The sequence below is a fragment of the Pipistrellus hanaki genome (assembly GCF_964339955.1).
Source record: "Pipistrellus hanaki genome assembly, chromosome: 6".
NCBI classification, from domain to species: domain Eukaryota; kingdom Metazoa; phylum Chordata; class Mammalia; order Chiroptera; family Vespertilionidae; genus Pipistrellus; species Pipistrellus hanaki.
Genome location: NC_140508.1, coordinates 5,308,264 through 5,331,115, shown reverse-complemented (window position 1 = coordinate 5,331,115; position 22,852 = coordinate 5,308,264). Strand labels below are relative to the sequence as shown.

Genomic DNA, 22,852 nt, shown 5'->3' with positions numbered 1-22,852 from the left:
CACCTGCCCCTCACGGAGCCTGTCCCTGCAGGGGACCGTGGTCTTCACCACCCACGTGCCCGCCCTGGGCCGCTACGCCTTCCTGCTGCACGGCTACCAGCCCGCCCACCCCGCCTTCGCCGTGGAGGTCCTCGTGAACGGGGGCCGCGTCTGGCACGGTGAGCGGGGCGGGGCAGGCGGGCAGACTCCCTCATCCACACAGCCCGGGGGTCACCGCACACAGAGGCCCCGTGTGGTAGCGCTGAGGAGTGCGCACAGATGGCGTGCGGCTCCGTGGCCCGTGGCCCGATGCCTGTCACCTGGCTGAGGGACAGGTCCACACGCCTCTCCTGTCGTCAGTTCTCAAACGAGATGCCCTCGGGCCCACAGTGTCCAGTGCCCACAGCCCGCCTGCAGCCCCTCCTGACTCTTCCTCACGTGTGTCTTAGGAGTCAGGGGTCACCGTCACCCGCAGGCCATCAGGGTACCACAGGACCTTGCTGAGGAATCGTGTCCTACGTGTTTGCCCATTTTGTCCCCGCTCCGCCACGCCCAGGGGCCACGGCTGGTCCGGGTGGTGACTGCGGGGCGGCCGCCCGGAGGATCGGGGGCCCGGCTCGGTGAGGGTGGGGGATGACCTGCTTTCCTCGCCTCTCCAGGGCATGCCAACGCCACCTTCTGCCCACATGGCTATGGCTGCCGCAGCCTGGTGGTGTGCGAGGGCCAGGCCATTTTGGATGTGACCGACAGCGAGCTCACCGTGACCCTGCGTGTGCCCGAGGGCCGCTGGCTCTGGGTGGTGAGTCCGCGGTGGTGTCCCTGATGCAGACGTCCTGAACCTGCGCACACCTCGCTCCTCACACCCGGCCCACACCGGTCACCCCGCAGTCATTCGAGGGCGGGGACAGGGCTGGGGTGATGCCCCCACTGTCTTAGCTGCCCGGCCAGCCTCGGCCGGTGCAGAGGCCCCGGGGTGCGCTCCAGCGGGCGGGCCCTCTGCTGGGCCCACGGAGGTGACCGGACCCCGTGCCCTAGGAGTACGTGCTGGTGGTCCCTGAGGACGCCTACAGCTCCAGCTACCTCCAGGAGGAGCCCCTGGACAAGTCCTATGACTTCATCAGCCAGTGTGCCACCCACGGCTACCATGTCAGGTGGGCGGGCTCGGGGCGGGCTGGGGCAGGGCAGGGGGCCCGGGCAGGGAGCCAGCCTCACCACCTGCCCCTCACCCCAGCCCCACCAGCTCATCCCCGTTCTGCCGAGACGCGGCCACGTCCCTCTCCCTCTTCTACAACAACGGGGCGCGGCCGTGCGGCTGCCACGAAGTAGGCGCCACCGGCCCCACGTGCGAGCCCTACGGGGGCCAGTGTCCCTGCCGCCCTCACGTCATCGGCCGAGCCTGCTCTCGCTGCGCCACCGGCTACTGGGGCTTCCCCAGCTGCAGACGTGAGTACTCCGTCCCCGGGTTCGCCAGCAGGGGGCGCCCAGGCTCAGAGGGGCTTCCCACGGAAACGTGGACATGGGTCAGGAGAACATTCTAGAGCCTGGCAGGCCAGTCCGGCCCCCTCCTGCCTTGTGGGACCTCAGGCAGCATCCGGCCCAGGCTTTGCAGGGCTGCCCAGAAGGTCCTGGGACGGCGATCCCAGGTGGCGGACCCCACATCGGAGCAGCCCCTGAGGCCAGGGCCCGGAGCTGGTGGCAGGGCGGGAGCGGGCGGGCTGCGGGCTGGCCTCCGTGAGGGGCAGCGGGGCCACAGCCATGCACGCTCCCCGCAGCCTGCGACTGTGAGGGCCGCCTGTGCGACGAGCTCACCGGCCACTGCCTCTGCCCGCCGCGCACCGTGCCACCCGCCTGCGTCACCTGCCAGCCCCGGACCTTCGGCTGCCACCCACTGGTCGGCTGCGAGGAGTGCAACTGCTCGAGGCCCGGCGTGCAGGAGCTGGCCGACCCCACCTGCGACCAGGACAGCGGCCAGTGCCGGTGAGCCAGGGGCCCTGACCGCGTGGTCCGGGGCTCGGGGTGGCATGTCTGGGCCCAGGGGTCCCGGGCCCACACTCCCTCCTCGGTCGCAGCGCCCTCTCCTTCAGTTCGGGGGCAGGGGACCGCCTGCCTCTCGCTGCAGTGTGGGGGGCCTGGTAGGGGGCCCAGCCCGCTTCTGCTGCCCTGTGGCAGGTGCAGACCCCACGTGGCTGGGCGCCGCTGCGACACCTGTGCCCCCGGCTTCTACGGCTACCCCGGCTGCCGCCCCTGCGACTGCCACCAGGCCGGCTCGGCGCCGAGCGTGTGTGACCCGCTCACGGGCCAGTGTCACTGCAAGGTGAGGACAGGAGGCCCTGCCACGCTGGTCCGGCCTCACCCACGGGGGGCAGCCTCGGGGGCGGGGAGGGCTCCCGGAAGCCGGGGTGACGGGCAGCCGAGGTGGTGAGGCCATCGCACACCTGCCAATCGCCTTGCCCGGCCGCTGCCCAGGAGAACGTCCAGGGCCCCAGGTGTGACCAGTGCCGCCTTGGGACCTTCTCGCTGGACGCCGCCAACCCCAAAGGCTGCACCCGCTGCTTCTGCTTCGGGGCCACCGATCGCTGCCGGAGCTCCATCCACTCCCGCCAGGAGGTGCGTGCAGGCGCGGGCTCCGCCCGGAGGGCACGCTGCTCCCGCCGGCGGGCGGGCCTAGGGCGGTGCTCACCGAGTCCCCCTGTGCCCACAGTTCGTGGACATGGAGGGCTGGACGCTGCTGAGCAGTGACCGGCACGTGGTGCCCCATGAGCTGCGGGCGGAGGCAGGGCTGCTCCACGCGGACCTGCAGCACCTGCCCGACACCGTTCCCGAGCTGTACTGGCAGGCGCCGCCCTCCTACCTGGGGGACCGGGTGAGTGGCGCGTCGGCCTCCGGAGGGCGATGTCCCAGGCGGCGGGCGGCTCCTGAGCCCACAGGCCAGCCTGGCGCGCCCAGGGCCTCTGCGGAGACGTGGGCCGCGGAGCGGGTCAGGCCAGCACACCCCTGTCCCACCTCCAGGTGTCGTCCTACGGGGGGACCCTGCGCTACGAGCTGCACTCGGAGAGCCCGCGGGGAGACGTGTTCCTCCCCACGGAGAGCCTGCCGGACGTGCTGCTGCAGGTGGCTGCCGGGCGGCGGGCGGGCGCCGTGGGCACAGCCGAGCCGGGCGGTGGGCAGCCCTGACCCCGCGCTTGCCCGCCTCCCCAGGGCAACCAGATGAGCATCATGTTCCTGGAGCCGGGGCGCCCGGAGCCCGGGCACGTGCACCAGGGGCGGCTGCAGCTGGTGGAGGTGAGCGAGCGGCGGGAACCAGCCCAGCCGGGAGAAGCCGCGGGGGCCCGGACCGCAGGGCCGCTCCTGCTGGGAAAGGTCCGGGAGCAGGCAGGCTCACCCCACTCGGCGTTTGTGCTGCCCGTGGCAACGCTCCCAGCCCATGCTGGCTTCTACTCCCCGCTCCCAGCGGGCCTGTGGCCCCTGCCCGGCCTCCCGTGTGTGTCTGCCCCCTCCCTCCGCGATGTCTCCATCTTAGAGGAGCTCTGTGCCGCCGGCCTTCGGAGACAGGCTGCTCCGCCCGCTGCCGCGTCACCTGTCTCTGAGACGTCTTCTGAAGAGCACTTCTTACACTTTCTGTGCTCGAGGCTATGAATTCATTTCAGTTAGTAGTGTGTCTCCCTTAAGAAAGTGTCTGTCTCTCTGAGATGAGAAAGCACACACATAAGTTTCCTCCTACAGCTCAAACTGTCTGTCTGTCTGTTTAAATCTGACACCAGAGCTGGCTCTGCACGGCCAGGTGGGGACCTGGGCCCCCCCCCCCGCCGCAGGATGGGCTGTTCCAGCCTCCAGTGCACCCCCTCCTCCCCCCCCGGAGGGTCTGTGCCGGGCCCGGTCTGCCCCACTGAGGACTGCGGTGGCCCCGCAGGGTAACTTCCGGCACACGGAGACCCACAGCGCCGTGTCCCGCGAGGAGCTCATGATGGTGCTGGCCGGCCTGCGGCAGCTGCAGATCCGCGCCCTCTTCTCCAAGCTCTCCAGGGCCGTCGCCCTGCGCGGGGTGGCCCTGGAGGTGGCCGGCCCCACGGGCGGGGGGCCTCTGGCCAGCAGTGTGGAGCTGTGCATGTGCCCTGCCAACTACCTCGGGGACTCGTGCCAGGTGAGGTGGGAGGGGCGGCACCGTCAGTCTGCCCTCCCCCCCCCCCCCCCCCCCCCGCAGTGCCCGCTCTTGTCTTCCATCCCATTGGTGTCACCACCCTTCTCTCCGCCTCAGAGCACCCGGCCTTCCTGCCACAGGCTGACCAGCCGCTTGCTCATCTGTCTGCTAATCTCCTGCCACCCTGGGTCCCTGCCAGCCCTTGACCACCCACCGCCCTGTCCACCGCGGCTCTGAGTCTGACCCCCGATGCCCCCCCAGGAATGCGCCCCCGGCTACTACCGGGACGTGAAAGGCCTCTTTCTGGGTCGCTGCGTCCCCTGCCAGTGCCACGGCCACTCGGACCGCTGCATCCCAGGCTCGGGCGCCTGCATGGTGAGTGGGCCTCGGGGGAGGAGCCACGAGGGGCCTGTGGGCCTGAGGAGGCGCCCGGGCAGGGACCCGGCAGGGCTGGGTGGGAACTGGGGCCTCCGCTGTCGGCGCTGACCTGTCCCCCCGCCCAGGACTGCCAGCACAACACCGAGGGCGACCGCTGTGAGCGCTGCCGGGCTGGCTTTGTGCGCAGCGGCGCCGAGGACCCCGCGGCCCCCTGCGTCAGCTGCCCCTGCCCGGTCTCCGTGCCCTCCAACAAGTAAGCTGGCAGTCAGCGCTGACTCCGGGGGGCCGGCAGCTGCGGGGTCCCGGTGCCCCGCGGGGAGCAGGTGGTGACGACCGCCCGTTTCCGCAGCTTCGCGGTGGGCTGCGTCTTTCCCGGGGGCCGCACCCAGTGCCTCTGCAAACCCGGCTACGCAGGAGCCTCCTGCGAGCGGTGAGCCGGCGGCTGGAGGGCAAGCCGGGCTGGGGATGGGCCACAGCACAGCCACGCCGCTGACCCCGCCCCCACCCCAGGTGCGCCCCTGGCTTCTTCGGGAACCCGCTGGTGCTGGGCAGCTCCTGCCAGCCCTGCAACTGCAGTGGCAACGGGGACCCCAACATGATCTTCAAGGACTGTGACCCCCTGACGGGCGCCTGCCACAGCTGCCTGCGCCACACCACCGGGCCCCACTGCGAGACCTGCGCCCCTGGCTTCTATGGCAACGCCCTGCTGCCTGGCAACTGCACCCGTAGGCCTCAGGGCAGGGGGGTTCAGTGCGGGGGGTGGGGGGGTGTTGGATATCCCCTGGGAGCAGCTGGGTCCCATGCTGGGCCCAGCCAGTCCTCCCCGATAAGACCCAGGCAGCTTTGGGCCAGCCTCTGCTGAGGCATCCCGGGGGCTCCCGCAGGCCTGGCTGGGCCTGGATGGGGGGTTGGGGAGGAGGGCGGAGTGGGACGTAAGGGCAGCTGTGTGAGCGGAGCCGGGGGCCTGGCCGGCCGGAGTGGCCTGGAGCGGGGGTGGCGGGGGTGGTACGAAGTGTGGCCCGGGGTTCCCATGGGGCAGCAGGAGCTCGCTAAGCCTGTGGGGGAAGGAGGGAGTCAGGGAGGGCAGGGCTCCTTCACAGCCCACCTTCTGCAGGGTGCGACTGCTCCCCGTGTGGGACAGAGGCCTGTGACCCCCACAGCGGGCACTGCCTTTGCAAGGCAGGTGTGACAGGACCTCGCTGTGACCGCTGTCAGGTAGGGCTGCCCGGGAGGGTGAGTCTTGTTGTACAAGGGCGGAGCCTCAGGGCTGGAGGGCGGGGCCTCGGGACTGGAGGGGAGGGGCAGAGCTGACCACACCTGTGCCTGCAGGAAGGACACTTCGGCTTCGAGGGCTGCGGGGGTTGCCACCCGTGCGCCTGTGGACCAGCCTCCAAGGGCCCCGAGTGCCACCCCCAGACTGGACAGTGTCACTGCATGCCAGGGGCTGGGGGGCTCCAGTGCCGAGAGTGTGCCCCAGGCCACTGGGGGCGTCCCGAGCAGGGCTGCCGGCGTGAGTGCAACGGGCAGGGCGCCATGGGGTGGGCACCTCAGGGCGGCGAGTACCCAGGGCCCTCTGCCACCACACACCCTCTCCTACCCGCCCCGCTCCAGGCTGCCAGTGCCGGGAGGGCCACTGTGACGTGCACACGGGCCGCTGCACGTGTCCGCCGGGGCTCAGCGGGGAGCGCTGCGACACCTGTAGCCACCAGCACCAGGTGCCGGTGCCTGGCGGTCCCGGGAGCGGCGGCGTGCACTGCGAAGGTGCGTCCCCGCTCACTGCACCATCTGACCACCCACCTCACCCCAGCCTGGCACTGCCCTGTGCCCTCAGCACTGACTTCAGATCTCCCTCAGTTCTCCGAGGGACCCCACACCTGTCCTTACATTGACCCTCGGACCCCCTCCCGATGAGACCTCTGGCCTCACCAGCGTGGTCCCCTGAGCCCGGCTCAGTGCCCCCATGCCAGCTCCATGGCCCCGCTGCCCCACCCCCACCACGTGGACAGACCTCCCTGCCCGTGCCACCCCTTGCACTGACTGCCCGCTGCCCGCAGTGTGTGACCACTGCGTGGTCCTGCTCCTGGACGACCTGGAGCGGGCCGGCGCCCTCCTGCCCGCCATCCGGGAGCAGCTGCGAGGCATCAACACCAGCTCGCTGGCCTGGGCCCAGCTGCACAGGCTGAACGCCTCCATCGCCGACCTGCAGGTACTGAGCCGCGGCCCCTGGCCCCCCCCGCGGCATCCGTCCCCGTCTCACTGTCCCTCCCCCCAGAGCCAGCTCCGGAGCCCCGCCGGCCCCCGCCACGAGACCACACAGCAGCTGGAGGCCCTGGAGAGACAGAGCGGGAGTCTCGGGCATGCCTCCCAGCGGATGGACAGCCAGGCAGGACCGCGCCCGAGGCCCTCTCCTCAGCAGGCCCCTCCCATAGGCCCTGTCCCTGAGCCCCGAGCCCTCCATTGTCACTCCCGACCCTCAGGCCCCTGGCCTTTCCCCACACCCTCCAGCAGCAGAGGCTGCAAGCTGATGGGTGCTGTGTCCACAGGCCGCAGGGGCCCGAGTGAGGGCTGGACAGCTGCTGAACAGCACGGAGGCCACCCTGGGCCGGGCACAGACACTGCTGAAGGCCATCCTGGACCTGCACCGAACCCTGAGTGGTAGGGCTGGCCCGGGCGGTGGGGCAGCGGGAGAGCTGAGTGAGCTCAGGGCTCAGCAGGGCTGCCTCCAGGGGCCTCGACCGGGAGGAGCCGGCAGGTCCAGATGCTTCAGTGGGGAGGTGGTGCTCACCCAGGGAGCACAGGGCGGTCGGGAGGTGGGGCAGTGGGGGTGTGGCCAGAGCGAGGGCGGGTGGGCCCTGCAGAAGGGCCCGAGCGCCCTCCCGGGCACCTGCCTCCCGATGGCGAGCTCCGTCACCACGAAGGAAACGGGCCACCGGAGGGATCGGAGGGCCTGGCCGGCCCCGCGTCCGGGAGAAGGGCGGGCCCTGCTGAGCGCCGGCCGGGGCCGGGCGGCCCAGCAGGTGGCTGAGCAGAGGGACGCGGCTGTGGGCTGTGGAGTGGGGTGCGGGCCAGAGGCCGGCTGGCAGGGAGCTTCCTGGAGGTGCGGGTGATGCTGGGGCGGGGCCTCGGCCTGGAAGCCAGTGGGCCGAGGTCTGCCCCGGGCTTGATGGCCCCTCCTCACACCCTCAGAGCTCATGACAGAGCACCTGGCCCCGGGCAATGCCTCAGCCCCGTCCGGGGAGCAGCTGCGCCAGACACTGGCCGAGGTGGAGCGACTGCTTGGGGAGATGCGGGCGCGGGACCTGGGGGCCCCGCGGGCAGTGGCTGAGGCCGAGCTGGATGAGGCCCAGAGACGTAAGTGTTCAGACCGAGGGCAGAGGTGGGGAGGGGCGAGGACTCGGCCAGAGTCCAGCACTGAGGTCAGTATGTCACTGTCCACATTGGGTCTCTGCCAGTGCTGGCCCGCGTGCAGGAGCAGCTGACCAGCCGCTGGGAGGGGAACCAGGCGCTGGCTGCCCGCACACGTGACCAGCTGGCCCAGCATGAGGCTGGCCTCATGGACCTGCGAGAAGCCCTGAACCGGGCAGTGGGCACCACGCGGGAAGCCGAGGAACTCAACGGCCGCAACCAGGAGCGCCTGGAGGAGGCCCTGGTGCGACCTCCCTCCCCCTCCCCTTCCCCTCCCCCTCCCTTCCTCTCCCCTTCCTCCTTCTACCCTCCCTACCCTGAAGCCCCACCTCTCCCAATCGCCCTCCTTCACCCCTCCTCCCCTCACCCCTTACCCACCCGCTCCCCCATCATGCCCCTGGGTTTCTATTGCCTCCTGCTCGCGCCTCCTCCCCTCCAGCGCTGGAAGCAGGAGCTGGCCCGCGACAATGCCACTCTGAGGGACACTCTGCAGGCTGCCAGCGACACCCTGGCCCGGGTCTCTGAGCTTCTGCACGGCATGGACCGGGCCAAGGAGGTGAGCTCTGCCCTCCCGCCGCACCCCAGGCAGGGTTGGACGAGTTTGCGTGCAGAGTGTGACCCCGGGGTCCCAGATCAGGGTCCCACCAAGCCCTCTGCCCCAGGAGTACGAGCGCCTTGCTGCCAGCCTCGACGGGGCCTGGACGCCGTTGCTGGAGAAGATACGCGCCTTCTCCCCTGCGAGCGGCAAGGTGGACCTGGTGGAGGCCGCCGAGGCCCACGCGGGGCAGCTGGACCGGCTGGCCCACAACCTCTCCAGGTGCGGGCCGCGGGCGCCCTGGGGCAGCCAGGTCCCTGCCGGGCATCAGGGCCTCCAGGGCACAGGTGGTCCGGCGGGTCCTGAGGGAGGAGTCACTGTCCTCACAGGAGGCCGGGCCCCTCAGGCAGGCTGGCCTAGCAGCTGATGGGGGGCCCCTGTGCTGGCCTGAGGCTCTCTGGGCCCCTCCCTCCACAGCATCATCCGTGGCGTCAACCAGGACCGGTTCATCCAGCGCGCCATCGAGGCCGCCAGCGCCTACGGCAGCATCCTGCGGGCCGTGCAGGCCGCCGAGGGCGCAGCCGGCCAGGCGCTGCAGCAGGCCGGCCACACGTGGGCGGTGAGGCCCTGCCCTGCCCTGCCCTGCCCTGCCCTGCCCTGCCCTGCCCCTGCCCCCACTGTGTGGGTGTGAAGTGTGTCCTGTCCCCATGTGTGCAGATGGCGGTGCAGCGGGGCCTGGCGGCCCGAGCCCGGGAGCTGCGGGCCAACAGCAGCGCCCTGGAGCAGGCCGTGCTCGGGGAGCAGCAGAGGCTGGGCCGCGGTGAGTGCCGGGCCCTCGGGGCCCCCGGCTGGGCTTGTGTGGGTCTGCGCACTGTTACCCGGCAGCTGCCCTGCTCCCCCTGGCTCGGTGTGCCCACCCTGTGGCTGCGGGGGGCAGAGGGCACGGGACCAGCTTCTGCGTGGTGGCCGGCTCCTCCGCTGCCCTGGCCGGAGGCTGTGTGCGGGGCAGACTGTGGATGAGAAGGCAGGCGGGAGTGGGCAGTGGTTGGCCTTTCTGGGCCCGTGTGCTCTCATCTCATCGACAAAACGGGGAGGATGTCTGTTTGCTGTGGGCTGGGAGGCAGCTCTCAGCCTTCCCCTGAGGCAGAGCCCGGCCATCAGGTGTCCCGTCTATCTGGGCATGCCAGCCTCAGGCCTCCGTGGTCAGGAGGGCCACAGTGGGCTGCACACACGGGGCAGGGGCTCCTCGGTCCTATGGCTGCCTCCCCCGCAGTGAGGGCCACCCTCCAGGGCACCGGGACCCAGCTCCGTGACACCCGGGCCAGGAAGGAGCAGCTGGCAGCCCGGGTCCAGGAGGTGCAGGCCATGCTGGCTATGGACACAGGTAGGCTGGGCCTCCCTCCTCCCTCCCTCACTGCTTCCCCAGAGGCGAACAGCCACCTGCCCGCCACTCCGGCCCCTACTGCCCAGAGGGACTCCGGGCTGGGGCACATCACACCTGTGCCACGACCGGGGCAGCTGAAGGGGACCCCGAAGGGGTGACCCTGGACCTGCAGAGCCGCCTCTGGTCGGGAGACAAACACCAAACAAAACAGACCCACGTAGCAAGTGAAAACTGGAAGGGCCAGGAAGTGCTTTAGAGAGAAGTTGGGGGCGGGGGTCAGGATGCCGGGGCAGCGGGAGGTGGAGGGGGTGCGAGGGGACGTTGTGGGGGAGCCGGGGAGCCTCGGGTGGCAGAGCCCGGGCGGCCCGCAGAGAGCCGTGTCTGACGGCCAGGGCGGAAGCCCGTGGCTGCCGGAGCAGAGCACCGTGGGCGCGGCCAGGAGGCGCAGGGGCTCTGGCAGGGCCCAGGGAGGTGGCCTGGCCCGGGGGGCGCGGGGGCTCAGGGAGACCGGGCCCCCGAGGCTGGCACGGGAGAAGCCACCCTGCGTGGAGGAGGGTGGGTTTCCGGCCTCAGCACCCCTGCTGCTGGTCCTAGTGGAGGGGACTTGTTGACGTCCCTGTGGGAGGGGAGGCCGGGGTCTTCTCTCGGCCCCGCTGAAGCCTGCCCACTGCCCGCCGCAGACGAGACAAGCAAGAAGATCGCTCACGCCAAGGCTGTGGCCGCCAGAGCACAAGACACGGCCAGCCGCGTGCAGTCCCGGCTCCGCGACATGCAGAGGAACGTGGAGCAGTGGCAGGGCCAGTACGGGGGCCTGCAGAGCCAGGACCTGGGGCAGGTGGTGCTGGACGCCGGCCGCTCAGGTGGGCGCCCCTGCACGCGGCGGTGAGAGCAGTGGGCCGGGACGCAGGGCTCGCAGGCCACATGCCCCTCCTCCCCCCGCAGTGTCCACCCTGGAGAAGACCCTGCCACAGCTGCTGGCCAAGCTAACCCTGCTGGAGAGCCGGGGCGGGCACAACGCCAGCCTGGCCCTGTCCGCCAGCATCGGCCGTGTGCGGAAGCTCATTGCCCAGGCCCGAGGAGCCGCCAGCAAGGTGGGCCTGAGTGCCAGGAGAGGGGCATCGGGAGGCTGGTGGTGGGTGCTGACGGGCCATGCACCCTGCACACAGGTCAAGGTGTCCATGAAGTTCAACGGGCGCTCGGGGGTGCAGCTGCGTGCCCCTCGGGACCTCTCTGACCTCGCTGCCTACACTGCCCTCAAGTTCTACCTGCAGAGCCCAGAGCCCACACCCGACGAGGTCGCTGAGGGCCAGTTTGTGCTCTATATGGGCAGCCGCCAGGTACGGGACCGCTTGGCAGGCCTAGTGGAGATGGGCATGGGAGGGTTATACTGGGTCCCTGTGCCACTGAGTCCCACCGCCGCAGGCCACTGGCGACTACATGGGCGTGGCTCTGCGGAACCAGAAGGTGCACTGGGTCTACCGCCTCGGGGACGCGGGCCCCACGACCCTCAGCATCGACGAGAACATTGGGGAGGAGTTCGCAGCCGTCAGCCTGGACAGGTGAGAGGCCTGCCCCGCCCGCCGCCCCCCCAGCAGCTGCACGTCGTCCAACCCTCCGCTCCGCCCGCAGGACCCTGCAGTTTGGCCACATGTCTGTCACTGTGGAGAAGCAGACGAGCCACGAGACCAAGGGCGATACAGTGGCCCCTGGGGCCGAGGGGCTACTCAGCCTGCAGCCTGACGACTTCGTCTTCTATGTGGGCGGCTACCCCAGCAACTTCACGGTGAGCCCGGCAGGCCGGGCGCTCGGCCGTCGCCTCTGCGCTCCTGTCCCAGCAAGTCCTGCGGGGTTTCTGGCCTCGGGTCTGCCTGTTTGAGTCCTCCCCTGGGGCTGACCGGCGCTGTGCCCACAGCCCCCGGAGCCCCTCCGCCTGCCCCGCTACCGCGGCTGCATCGAGATGGGCACGCTCAACGAGGCGGTGGTCAGCCTCTACGACTTCGAGGAGGCCTTCCAGCTCAACACGGCCGTGGACAAGCCCTGTGCGCGGTACGTGCGGCCGGGCCCGCCCTCACCCCCTCGGCCCACGCTCCGCTGACCCCGTGACCTCTGACCTGCAGCACCAAGTCGACCGGAGACCCGTGGCTCACAGACGGCTCCTACCTGGAGGGCTCTGGCTTTGCCCGCATCAGAGTGGAGAGTCATATCAGCAACACCAAGCGCTTCGAACAGGAGCTGCGGCTGGTGTCCTACCGGGGGATCATCTTCTACCTGCAGCACCAGGCAAGCCTGCCCCGCCCCGCCCTGGCCGCGCCCCACCACCGAGCCCACCCCCACCCCCCCTCCGGACCCGCCCCGCTGACCCACCCGCCCCGCAGGGTCAGTTCCTGTGCCTGGCCGTGCTGGAAGGCCGCCTCCTGCTGCTCTATGACTTCGGCCAGGGCCTACAGGAGGCCAAACCGATACAGCCCCCTCCGCCCCTGACCGTGGGCAGCAAGGCGGTAAGGCCCAGCCGGAGGACCGGCGGGCGGTGGGCCGGGCTGGCGGAGGAGCGGCAGTGCTGAGGGCCCGCCCCCTGCCATCAGATCCAGGTGCTCCTGCTGGGGAGCGGCCGCAAGCGCGTGCTGGTGCGCGTGGAGCGGGCCATGGTGTTCACCGTGGAGCAGGAGAACGCGCTGGAGCTGGCCACCGCTTACTACCTGGGGGGCGTGCCTCCGGACCAGCTGCCCCCGAGGTGAGCGCATGCCACAGGCGGGGCTCCGTGCTGTCCCGGCCGGCCAGCCCCACCCTCCCCAACGCCAGTGCCCCGTATTGCTTGCCCGGCAGCCTGCGCCAGCTCTTCCCGTCCGGAGGCTCCGTGCGTGGCTGCATCAAGGGCATCAAAGCTCTGGGCAAGTACGTGGATCTCAAGCGGCTGAACACCACGGGCATCAGTGCCGGCTGCACCGCCGACTTGCTGGTGAGCCCCACCCTCTGCCCGCGCCGGCCGGCAGCCCTCCGCAGGTGCGCCGGGCCTCACGGTGCACTTCCTGCAGGTGGGACGGGCCATGACGTTCCACGGCCATGGCTTCCTGCCCCTGGAGCTCCCCGATGTGGCCCCCCTCACCAGCAGCGTCTACTCCGGCTTCGGCTTCCGCAGCACCCAGGACAGCGGCCTGCTGTACCACAGAGCGTCCCCGGTGCGTCTGACCGCCTGCTGCCCCCGAGCCCGACTGTCCAGCCCTCCCTCCCCCAGTCTCACCCTGCCCCGCCCACCCTCAGCCGGACTGCAGCGTGGAGTGGGGCCGTGGGGCTGCAGGGAGTCAGTCTGGCCCCTGGCGTGGTCCGCTGACTGACCGCTGTCCCCAGGTTGGGCCGTGTGAGGTGTCCCTGCAGCAGGGCCACGTGACACTCCGGGTTGTGACGACCGAGGTGAAGACGCGGGGGGCGTTTGCTGATGGTTCCCCCCATTACGTCGCTTTCTATAGCAACAGCTCAGGGTGAGCGGGGACAGGTGGGGCGGCGGAGGGGGTCCCGGGTGCACCTGCTGAGGGTGCGGATGGTGGGAAACACTGCTCTCCTCACAGGGTCTGGCTCTACGTGGACGACAAGCTTCAGCAGATGAAGCCCCACCAGGGGGCGCCCCCCAGGCCCCGGCCACAGCCACAGCCTGAGCCGGCCCGTCGGCTCCTCCTGGGAGGCTTGGGGGCGTCCAGCACCATCCGTAACTTCAGCGGCTGCATCTCCAACGTGTTTGTGCAGCGGTGAGCTGAGCGGTGTCGGGGCTGTGCTGACCCCACCTGCTCAGGCCTCCGGCGCTCACTGCCCTCGCTGTCCTCGCAGGCTCACGGGGCCCCAGCGCGTGCTTGACCTGCAGCAGAATGTGGGCGGTGTCAACGTGAGCTCCGGGTGTGCCCCGGCCCCTGGCACCCAGACGCCAGTGCAGGCACCTCGAGGACTCCAGGCCACAGTGGCTCAGAAGGTGGGCACCACAGGCATTGGGGGACAGACAAGGTCAGCGGGCTGAGGGTAAGGGCAGGAGACGGGGCAGGTGGAACTGGGGTGGGCAAAGATGGCCCTTAAGCACCCGTGTCCCCATCTGACCCGCAGGTCTCCCGGCACACCCGGCAGCCCACCCAGGACTCTGCCTGTCCGCCTCCTCGGCCCCTGGGGACCACCCATGGCACCTACCAGTTCGGGGGCCCCCTGCCCAGTTACCTGGAATTCACAGCCGTGCTGGCACCCCTTAAGAACTGGTAAGACCAGGCCAGGAGGGGCGGGGCTGAGGAACGCCCAGGCTGACACGCCTGGCTGCTGGCTTCCAGGTCCCAGCTCTCCGTGGTGGTCCGCCCTCGCACCCGAAGAGGCCTCCTGCTCCTCGCTGTGCCCCTGGCGGCGGGCAGCCCCTCCCTGGCGCTCTTCCTGAGCCACAGATACTTCGTGGCTCAGACACAAGGCCCGGGGCCCGAGCTCCGCGTCCGGAGTCACCAGCGTTCAAAAGCTGGCCAGTGGCACAAGGTAAGGGGCTGAAGAGAAGGGCTTGGCGGCCCTGGGGGCTCCCGCCTGACATGCTCCTCCACCCCCAGGTGTCTGTGCGCTGGGCGAGGACTCGGCTCCAGCTGCAGGTGGATGGGGTCTGGACTCAGAGCCAGGAGCAGCCTAACCAGGAGCCTGGCCAGCAGTATCAGGGGGCAGAAGGCCCCCAGCCCTACACTCTCTTTGTGGGGGGTCTTCCTGTCCGTGGCCCCAAGCTCCCGGTGCGAATTGCCTCTCCCAGCTTCCCCTGCCCGATCCCCAGCCCAGCCCTCCCTCCCCAGCACCCTGACCTGACCCAGGTCCACCCCCGGTACCCCCAGACGTTCATCAGCAGCTCCCGGTTCAGTGGTTGTGTGAGGAGACTGACGGTGGATGGGCAGCCCCTGAGCACCCCCAACCGATTGGTGGGGGTCACACCTTGCTCGTCAGAACCCCTGGAGACGGGCCTGTTCTTTGCCGGCAGTAGGGGAGCCATCACTCTAGGTCTGTCTGCTGTGTGTGTGTGTCCCCGTGTGTGTGTGTGTGTGTGTGTGTGTGTGTGTGTGTGTCCCCCGCACGCATGTGCCCTGGGCTGTGGGGTTAGGGGTGTCATGCCAGAAAGCAAGGGGTCTGGGACCAGGCCCTCCCCCCTCACAGTCCCTCCCCGCAGACACCCTGGGAACCACCCTTCCTGCCGTGAGCCTGAAGCTGGAGGTGCGCCCCTGGACAGCCACGGGCCTCATCTTCCACCTGGGCCAGTTCCAGGTGCCCCCCTACCTCGGGCTGCAGGTGCTGGGGAAGCAGGTAAGTTGCGGGGGGAGAGGGGGCAGATGGCCAAAGGGCAGAGCTGGGGTTGGCAGGGCCCTCCTGATGTCCGGCCCCCCAGGTCCTGCTGTGGGCAGACGATGGTGCGGGCAAGTTCTCCACGCTGGTGACACTCTCCAAGGAGCTGTGTGACGGGCAGTGGCACCAGCTGGCAGGTGAGCTGGGGCCCGTCCCACAACCAGGCTCTTGACACCCACAGCCCTGCTCTGCAGAGCAGAGGGCGGGGGAGGGGCTCGGGAGGACGAAGCTGCAGAAGCCATGGGGTGGGCCTTCCGCTGCGGCTGGTGAGGCCTCCCAGGCCAGCCACAGAAGCCCGTGTCCCACAGTGACCAAAAGCAGGACGGCCCTCCGGCTGGAGGTGGACTCCCGGAGCAACCAGACCCTGGGTCCCATGCTGCAGCCCTCAGACAGCACCCCGGTGCCTCTGCACTTGGGGGGCCTGCCCGGTGAGTGTGGCCTCAGCCTAGGAGGGGGAGCTGCCCTCGGGGACCAGACACTGGGGTCGGCTGCTCTGTGGTGGACACCAGCAGGAAGCCAATCTCTGCCCCAACCCGTCTCCCTCCCTCTTCCCCGCCCCCAGGATCCTCACACACACAGGCGGGGCCTCCGTCCTACCACGGCTGCATGAGGAGCCTGACGGTGAACCGGGCCGCGGTCGCCTTGCCTCGCTCTGCGCGTGTCCAGGGCGCAGTGGGGGCCAGTGGCTGCCCAGCCACATAGCCCAGCTGCCCCTGGGGACCCTAGCCATGCAGGAGGGCACCTGCTGCTCAGACAGCTCGCTGACAGCGCCACCCTCCACCAGTCTCATAGATGAAGTTTGTATGAACTTCCCTAGAGGAAATGGTTTGTTATGTCTGACTTTAAATGGAAGTTTAAAATACAATAAAATGGCTTTTTTATATCTTTTATAACTGTGAGATCTCCCTTCCACCAATTTTCACTAGTTTGAGAAGTCTATAAATCACCGGTCCCTTTTCTTGAAACAAAAATTAAAAAGGAGCTTATGTAACTGAGTGTCAATGTTTTTCTAAACACCTTTTCTTATTCTTTATTGTTTGAAGTATTGCATATCTCCTTTCCCCCCTGACCTCTCCGGCGTGTGTGTGTGTGTGTGTGTGTGTGTGTGTGTGTGTTCCCGCACATGTCCTATGAGAAAGAGGGAAGCACGGACAGGTGCGGCTCATGGCCCACCTCAAAGTCACAGTCCCCAAAACACTGCAGACCAAGGGACAGGGGATGGGCAGAGAAGCACCAGAGTTGGCAGGTAAAAGAAAAAACGTTTATTTATTAGCAAGTTAGAACAGAGGTGTGAGGGTGTGTGACGGCCCACAAACACACTGCTCGTCCACACAGCCAAGAGCCCCACCCACAAAAGACAGCAAATAACTTAATCTAAGCTCATGTCCTCCTCTTCGTCCTTCTTGTCCTTCCCATCGCCCTCCTTCTGCTCCGGTCTGGCACTGTTCTGCATCGCTTTGGCAAAGGCTTCCACATCTACAAGGCATTGGAAAGCCTGAGGCCACCTTCCTGGGCCTCGGGGACAGCCAGCCCCGTGCTGTGCAAACAGGACGCCCAGTCCCGCCATAGCAGCAGGCGGAGGAGCGATACTTACCACCCTTGTTGGCGGCCTCCACGGCCTCTGCAGGCAGGCCAAACTGGCACATGAGGGGGCCCAGCTGCCCTGAGGCCAAGGCCGCACTGAACATGCCCAGGGCCTGCAAAGAAGAACCAGCCGTCTGAGCAAGCCGGGCTGGGGCCAGAGGCAGTGCCCCAGGAGAGGCCGGGGCTGTGGTGATGCAGCCTTACCTGCTGGAACTGAGGGGAGGTCAGTGTGTTCTGGATCTCCTCTGCGGTCTGTGGCAGCGACTCCCCAGAGGGCAGGTAGGGAAGCAGGCGCTCCTGGACGTCCGCATTGGCGAGGATTGGTGCCATGATCTCGGGCGTCAAGACGCTGGCCAGGTCAACTAGGACGCAAGCACACGGCCATTAGGGCTGCAGGCCGGCCCAGGCGCCCATTCGGAGGGCTGCGAACTGGGCTGTGCTCTCCTGGGTGTGGTGTGGCGAGAGATGAGGGAGCAACGGCAGCGCATGTGTAGGACGGCAGCTCGGCCCAGGGCCACGCTCGGCCGTGCCTTGAAAAGCCAGAGGGCGGGGGCAGCAGGCACCTTCACCCCCTGGAGCTGAGGAGCGTGTTACCTTGCTGGCTGCCTCCTGGCCCGGCCGGCACGTTCATAGTGGCTAGAATGCTCTGGAGGTCGCTCAGCTGGATGGGCTGGGTTGGGCTGGCTGCCGAGCTGGTTCCATTACCTGGATTGGGCGTGGGGCTCGGGCTGGACACCGAGGCAGCTGCTGGAGCAGAAGGGGCTGGGGTGGCGCGGGCAGAAGAGGTGGTGGAGGATGGCGTCACCGCTGCGGACTGGCTCCGGGAGCTGGGAAGAGCAGGGTAGGTGGAGCCGCCGGGCGCCCACAGAGGCACCCTCACCACGCTGGTCCTGCCCCAGAGGCCCTGCACCGGGAAGAACCTGGGCTATGAAAGGACCCTCCCAGAAGCCCATTTGTCCTGCAGCGCCTCTGCCCAATGTCTTTGTTCTCCCAAAAGCACTCAGACGGCATTCTCTCCCTCTTGCTCTTCCGTGAGGAAGAGAAGAACGGTCATCAGTGGCTAATGGCAGTTGCAGAAGCAAAGCCAAGAGCCGGTTTCACACTCAGGAGAACGTGGCACTTCCTCATGGTTCCGGGTGCTCTACACTCACAGAAACTTCTCGAGGAACAAACCATAGAAGTGACCCCTGCAAACATAGTCTTGTGCCCAGGCTTCTTGAAGATGGGCACTCACTCCTGGTGGCACTCAAGGGAGCACAGGGGCAGGGGCAAGGCTCACCTGGATGAGGAGCTGCTCGCCGGAGGCCCTCCACTCCCCAGTAAGCTGGCCAGGCCTGGCCCAGTCAGGGCCCCCAGCCCACCTACGAGGAGCAAGGAGACACACACTCAGATGTCGCCCTGGAGCACCGGCTCGCCCACCAAAGCAGCAGAGATGCCCGGCATGAAAGCCCAGGGACGCGCAGGGGGAGGGGTGGCCCTGTGAGCGGTGGTGCCGGCTCAGAGCAGTGTTCTGGAGGCCAACTCCTAAGTCAATGCCTCTGTTCCATTCATTACCCTTGGGAGTCAAGGTAACAGCAGCCCAGTCCAGCAGAGAAGCAAGTGCAGCTGTGAGCCACACCCACCCATACCCACAGGGGCAGCCGGCCGGGCTCCCCGAGCCACACAGCGGGGCCCTCACTGGGGGCGCTGGAAGGCCTGGCCCACTCGGCTCCTGTTCAAACCAAAAGGCTCACAGGCCCTCCTCCAGGGAAGGCAGAGCAGGGAACACAGAGACACCACTCAGCCAATCAGGAAACAGACTCAAACACAAAAGCAACCACAGCTCAAGGCGCCCGAATTAGAACAAAGGCTCCGTCCGCAGGCCGTTACCCAGTCCTCCGAGGCCGGCCGGTCCGATGAGCTGCATGAGCTGGCTGTGGCTCATGTTCCCCAGCAGGCTCTGCAGGCCGCCCTCGCCTGGAAGACAGAGGTGCTCGGGTTCAGGGCCCACCTGCGCCCACCCTGCAGTGCCCTGGGAAGGTGCTCTCAGAAGAGTTTGTCCTGCTGGGGCCTCCAGGCAAAAGGAGCTACAACACACTGCCTCCAGGACTGCCCACAAGCCACGTGCGCTGGAAGAGGACATGCGTGTTGCATGGAATTGCTGGGTGGGTCTCTGACACTGTTCTCCCTGTGAGGATGGGAGTGGGGACCTGGGAAGGGCTTCAGCTTGGACTCCTCACTTGCACTTAAAACACCTGGTCTGGGCCACGGCCAGGGACCTCAGTGGTTAGAGCACCACCCCACGAGGCCACGATGGCAAATGTGATCCCTGGTCAGGGCACGTGTGAGGATCCACCAGTGAGCGCACAAATAAGTTCAACAGCAAGCCATGCTTCTCTCCCCTTTCAGTCTTAAAAACCACACAGAGCCTGCTCCATCAGGGCCACCTGACACCTCCTGGGACCCTCGAGCACACGAGGGGAGGGCCGCATACCGCCCAGTGCAGACAGCTCGTGGCCTCCACTCCCGCTCGCCCCCAGCGCTCCCGGCATCGGCGGGTTGTTCAGGTACTCGTTGACTTTCCGGCAGTGCTCCTCGTCCTGGTCCGTCTTAGGCTCCTGGGGGAGGACAGGACAACAGCCGCAGCTGAGCGGCCCGCCCACCAGAGCCCAGCCCTCCAGATGAGAGACCTCGGCTCAGACAGATGAAGTCACCTGTCCCGGTCCCCGTGGCACCGGAGAAGACCAGCACTCCCACCGACGCCGTGCCCGTTACGGACAAAAGCACTCAGAGCACGAGACGTGCCAGGGCAGGTCCGTCCCGCAGGCCGGAGGCTCCTTTGACCAGACAGTCCAGGCCCTTCCTTCAACGCATGCACTTGATGAAATGACCTCGGCCACGGCAATGCCCACACCACGCCCGGCCCAGGCCCTTGGGGTGAACAGGGCGCCACCTGAGCCTCTTCCTGGGTGTGGTGGGGTCACCGGGCATGCCACCCTTCAGTGAGACTGATCTGTCTATCGCCACTGGGCATGCGTTTGTGTGGGGACACGGGGACTGACAGGCACACAGGAGGAGGGCAGAAACTGGTAAACAAGCTCATGTGGGGCGAACCTCTGACGAGACTTCTTGGCAAAACTGGAGAAACAGCTCTGCCCCAGCAGCTGCCAACCTCAGCCCCACCCGAGCCTCAGGTGGAGCTGGACTGGAGCGGGCTGCACGCCTGGGCCTGCTCCTCCTGGCCCAGCTCCTGCACCAGCACTTCGGCAAGGAGAGCAGCTGGGCCCCAAAAGGAAACCTTTTCCTGCCAGCTCTCCAAGTCCAGACTGGGACACACACACACACACACACACACACACGCACACACACAACGACATGGTGACATCTGTCAAAACTGCACACACGTGTACCCAGGGTGCCCACAAGCCACTCCTCCCCTTAGCACACAGATTACCTCACACAGGTGATGTCACAGCACTGCCCGGAGAGGAAGGAGCCCAGGCATGGCAGCAGCCTGACTTGATGGAGGCCTGCCTGGCACCCATGAGTGCGGACCCAAACTCCAGAGCACTCCGCTGGGGAGGCGGGCTCAGAGAGCTCGGAGAGCGCGCTGCATTGGAGGCGCTCGGGGCCGCACGGGGACAGGCTCCACGGCAGCGTGTGCTCACCCGGCTGGTTGTGGAAGCCAATTGCGCCATCTGGTGAGCAGGTTCTAACCTAGTTCTATGATGAGGAAAGAAAAACAAACAAAACCTACATACCTGCATCCAGAAGAAGAGCCGTTTGGACCCTGCCTTGAACTTGAGCACGTAGACCCTCCCGCTGGGGCACTGCGGCACACGCTTGAACTCACAGTCATCAGGGAAGATGATCAGATCCTGCAGAAAGCCCCGGAGGGAGGTCAATCCTGTGACCCGGCATCCAGCCCCGAGCCGCCCGGGAACACAGGCTGGGTGCTGTGTCTCAGCGCGTGGGGCGGGGAGGGGGGCGCAGGGCCAATACCACCCTCCTCCCCAGCAGGGTCTCTGCAGGCGGACAGGCCAGGGTCAGAGCACCCAGGAAGGAAAGGCTTGCAGGCCAGGAGCAGGCCTGGTGCTGAACAGGGAACTCGAGCTCTTAAAGAATTTTTTAATAGAAACATCGCGGGAACATTCCTAGATAAGTCAAAAAGTCAACTCTGACCTGCTCTTGAACCTAACACAAAACAATTTAGTCTGAAGGACAAAGAACACTAAGTAAAATGACCACGGGAGGAAGCCATCTGGTGGGCTGGAGTCAAGATCAGGATTTTTACGTAGCTTCTCCCATTCTAGTACCTAATCTTCAAAGTTTAAAGTATATAGAGTGATGCCCAGCTGGCATGGCTCAGTGGTTGAGCATCGAACTATGAACCTGGAGGTCACAGTTTAATTCCAGGTCAGAGCACATGCCTGGGTTGAGGGTTTGATCCCCAGGGCAGGGCATGCAGGAGGCAGTCAATCAATGATTCTCTCTCCCTTCCTCTGAAATCAATAAAAGTATAATAAATAAGTAAAGCATATACAGTGACAGGAGAAACCTACACAGCCTGTGGGACTGGGAAGACCGATAAGCAAATCAAAACAGCACTGAGAGCGACCTCGACCTCGCAGCAACCCCACACACCCACCCACGACCTCCAAGACCCGCCGCGCTGACCCTGCCACGGGCCACCGGAGGGCAGACTCACGTCTTCCACATTCCCAGACGTCCTGTCTTTCCAGCAGAAGTGAATGAGGGAGTCATCCGTCTGCTGAATGTACACCAGCCCTTTTCTTTTGTCTGGGGTGACAGTTGTTCCTTTTAATGACATTTTTCCTGCCCGAAACTCCACCAAATACTTATTGGATGACCCACGGGAGCCTGGCACCAGGCTTGGAAACAGAGCGCCGGAAGTCGCCATCCTGAAAGAGGGGCCGGCAGTCACCACTCAAACGTTGCAAGGGCACCAACTCCGTGAAAGCGGCCTCGCTGAACCTCTGGCTGCTGCTTCTGGGCGCCAGGGAGCACCGAAAGCTGCCCAAAGCCGCTCAAACCCACCGGGGGGGGGGGAGGGGGGGCGGGCAGGCTCGGAGCCTTCGGGCACCTGAGCCATGGAGCCAATACCCAGCGTCTCACGTTTCTCAAAGAAATTAATCTCGGCACGCAGAGGGCCACGCTGCCGCGGCCACTTTCTGTTCTTGCAAACTTGTTCCTTAGCCTGGGACACCCCCACCCCCCGCCCCGCAAGAATTTAAAAACTTGGCCGGGGACACCGTCAACATCAGATGGGACGCAAGACTTTGGCCTAACGCCTGATCTCTGTCGGGCACGGGGCCGCGAAGCTGCAGGTGCGCTCCCTTCAAACACCAAGTCTGCGGGGTGCGCGGCCCGCCCCCCCGCACACCTGGCAGCCGGCGCCTCGGCTCCGCGCTGGGCGGAGGGGCCGGGCGGCTCGCAGCAGGGCGGTGCCCCCGGCTGGCCCGAGAGTCCACGCCGCGGGCCCCAACCCCAAAGTCCTCGCTCCGCGCAGGGACCCTCGGGCCCCAACCCCCGAGAGCGCGCGGACTGCTCCCAGACCTCGGCTCTCAGGCCCCCGGCTCCCTCAGCCCCCGGGCCCCTCTACCCCGAACCCCCGGCCCCCGGCCTCCGCGGACCCGGCGCCCAGCTGGGAGGCTCCCGGAGGCGCAGGCCCGGTCCCAAGCCTTCCCCGTAGTCGTCTCCGCCCCCGGTCGCCCCACTCCACCTGGCCAACGCGGAGACTCGGCTGAGAGCTGTCCCGTGCGCGATCGCTCTTCCTCCTCGGAGCCTGCCGGGCCCCGCCGGAAGCTTCCGCTCGCCCCACCTACCCGCCGCTCTCGCCGCCGATTGGACCTTGTCCGAGGCCGGGCTGACACCGGCCCGCGAGCGACTGGCGAGAACGGCAGTCCATCACGCCGCCCGGCCCCGCCCCCATGCCGGCGGCTCCCTTCCGGCGGAAGCGCGGGCCGGCGGCCTGCGGCCAGAGCGGCCCCTATTGTTGCTGTGTCATAGGGGCGCGGCGGCGGCCCCTGGCGGCAACGCCGGGAACGACGCGGCGGGCGCGGGCGGGGCTGGGGGAGATGGACGGCGGGGCTGGGGGAGATGGACTCCGGGACGC

General features: G+C 67.4%; 2 protein-coding genes across 4 annotated transcripts in view; one reads left to right on the top strand and one right to left on the bottom strand.

Moving 5' to 3' along the window:
- Positions 1 to 16,046, top strand: part of LAMA5 (laminin subunit alpha 5) — a 50,719-nt gene extending 34,673 nt beyond the window's left edge. For both annotated transcript variants that reach the window (XM_084888988.1, XM_084888987.1), the window contains exons 31-80: positions 32 to 158; positions 639 to 778; positions 1,015 to 1,130; positions 1,211 to 1,422; positions 1,752 to 1,956; positions 2,149 to 2,293; positions 2,446 to 2,586; positions 2,681 to 2,842; positions 2,989 to 3,090; positions 3,178 to 3,261; positions 3,890 to 4,120; positions 4,379 to 4,492; positions 4,621 to 4,748; positions 4,845 to 4,925; positions 5,006 to 5,220; positions 5,610 to 5,710; positions 5,825 to 6,005; positions 6,107 to 6,256; positions 6,550 to 6,701; positions 6,768 to 6,878; positions 7,039 to 7,150; positions 7,682 to 7,846; positions 7,948 to 8,144; positions 8,340 to 8,456; positions 8,563 to 8,717; positions 8,913 to 9,054; positions 9,153 to 9,255; positions 9,709 to 9,819; positions 10,500 to 10,679; positions 10,762 to 10,910; positions 10,986 to 11,156; positions 11,242 to 11,378; positions 11,449 to 11,602; positions 11,732 to 11,865; positions 11,937 to 12,099; positions 12,195 to 12,317; positions 12,402 to 12,550; positions 12,643 to 12,775; positions 12,852 to 12,995; positions 13,165 to 13,295; positions 13,383 to 13,559; positions 13,639 to 13,777; positions 13,906 to 14,051; positions 14,121 to 14,313; positions 14,382 to 14,552; positions 14,652 to 14,814; positions 14,981 to 15,114; positions 15,197 to 15,290; positions 15,462 to 15,581; positions 15,716 to 16,046. In XM_084888988.1, the coding sequence (XP_084745114.1) occupies positions 32 to 158; positions 639 to 778; positions 1,015 to 1,130; positions 1,211 to 1,422; positions 1,752 to 1,956; positions 2,149 to 2,293; positions 2,446 to 2,586; positions 2,681 to 2,842; positions 2,989 to 3,090; positions 3,178 to 3,261; positions 3,890 to 4,120; positions 4,379 to 4,492; positions 4,621 to 4,748; positions 4,845 to 4,925; positions 5,006 to 5,220; positions 5,610 to 5,710; positions 5,825 to 6,005; positions 6,107 to 6,256; positions 6,550 to 6,701; positions 6,768 to 6,878; positions 7,039 to 7,150; positions 7,682 to 7,846; positions 7,948 to 8,144; positions 8,340 to 8,456; positions 8,563 to 8,717; positions 8,913 to 9,054; positions 9,153 to 9,255; positions 9,709 to 9,819; positions 10,500 to 10,679; positions 10,762 to 10,910; positions 10,986 to 11,156; positions 11,242 to 11,378; positions 11,449 to 11,602; positions 11,732 to 11,865; positions 11,937 to 12,099; positions 12,195 to 12,317; positions 12,402 to 12,550; positions 12,643 to 12,775; positions 12,852 to 12,995; positions 13,165 to 13,295; positions 13,383 to 13,559; positions 13,639 to 13,777; positions 13,906 to 14,051; positions 14,121 to 14,313; positions 14,382 to 14,552; positions 14,652 to 14,814; positions 14,981 to 15,114; positions 15,197 to 15,290; positions 15,462 to 15,581; positions 15,716 to 15,855 (7,245 nt within the window). In that variant the 3' untranslated portion in view covers positions 15,856 to 16,046. The remainder of the gene's footprint in view (positions 1 to 31; positions 159 to 638; positions 779 to 1,014; positions 1,131 to 1,210; positions 1,423 to 1,751; positions 1,957 to 2,148; positions 2,294 to 2,445; positions 2,587 to 2,680; positions 2,843 to 2,988; positions 3,091 to 3,177; positions 3,262 to 3,889; positions 4,121 to 4,378; positions 4,493 to 4,620; positions 4,749 to 4,844; positions 4,926 to 5,005; positions 5,221 to 5,609; positions 5,711 to 5,824; positions 6,006 to 6,106; positions 6,257 to 6,549; positions 6,702 to 6,767; positions 6,879 to 7,038; positions 7,151 to 7,681; positions 7,847 to 7,947; positions 8,145 to 8,339; positions 8,457 to 8,562; positions 8,718 to 8,912; positions 9,055 to 9,152; positions 9,256 to 9,708; positions 9,820 to 10,499; positions 10,680 to 10,761; positions 10,911 to 10,985; positions 11,157 to 11,241; positions 11,379 to 11,448; positions 11,603 to 11,731; positions 11,866 to 11,936; positions 12,100 to 12,194; positions 12,318 to 12,401; positions 12,551 to 12,642; positions 12,776 to 12,851; positions 12,996 to 13,164; positions 13,296 to 13,382; positions 13,560 to 13,638; positions 13,778 to 13,905; positions 14,052 to 14,120; positions 14,314 to 14,381; positions 14,553 to 14,651; positions 14,815 to 14,980; positions 15,115 to 15,196; positions 15,291 to 15,461; positions 15,582 to 15,715) is intronic.
- Positions 16,047 to 16,392: 346 nt separating this feature from the next.
- Positions 16,393 to 22,599, bottom strand: ADRM1 (ADRM1 26S proteasome ubiquitin receptor). 2 transcript variants are annotated; one of them, XM_084889022.1, is made up of 10 exons: positions 22,460 to 22,599; positions 21,425 to 21,638; positions 20,478 to 20,594; positions 19,211 to 19,334; positions 18,607 to 18,693; positions 18,017 to 18,098; positions 17,332 to 17,564; positions 16,942 to 17,099; positions 16,748 to 16,850; positions 16,393 to 16,629 (listed from the first exon to the last, which is right to left on the bottom strand). In XM_084889022.1, exons 2-10 carry the CDS (start codon positions 21,635 to 21,637, stop codon positions 16,523 to 16,525), a joined length of 1,224 nt encoding a protein of 407 aa, XP_084745148.1. In that variant the 5' UTR covers position 21,638; positions 22,460 to 22,599; the 3' UTR covers positions 16,393 to 16,522. The 2 variants fall into 2 exon arrangements, with proteins under 2 accessions (XP_084745148.1, XP_084745149.1); XM_084889023.1 differs by having other exon boundaries at positions 17,443 to 17,564.
- Between the last annotated feature and the right edge of the window lie 253 nt (positions 22,600 to 22,852).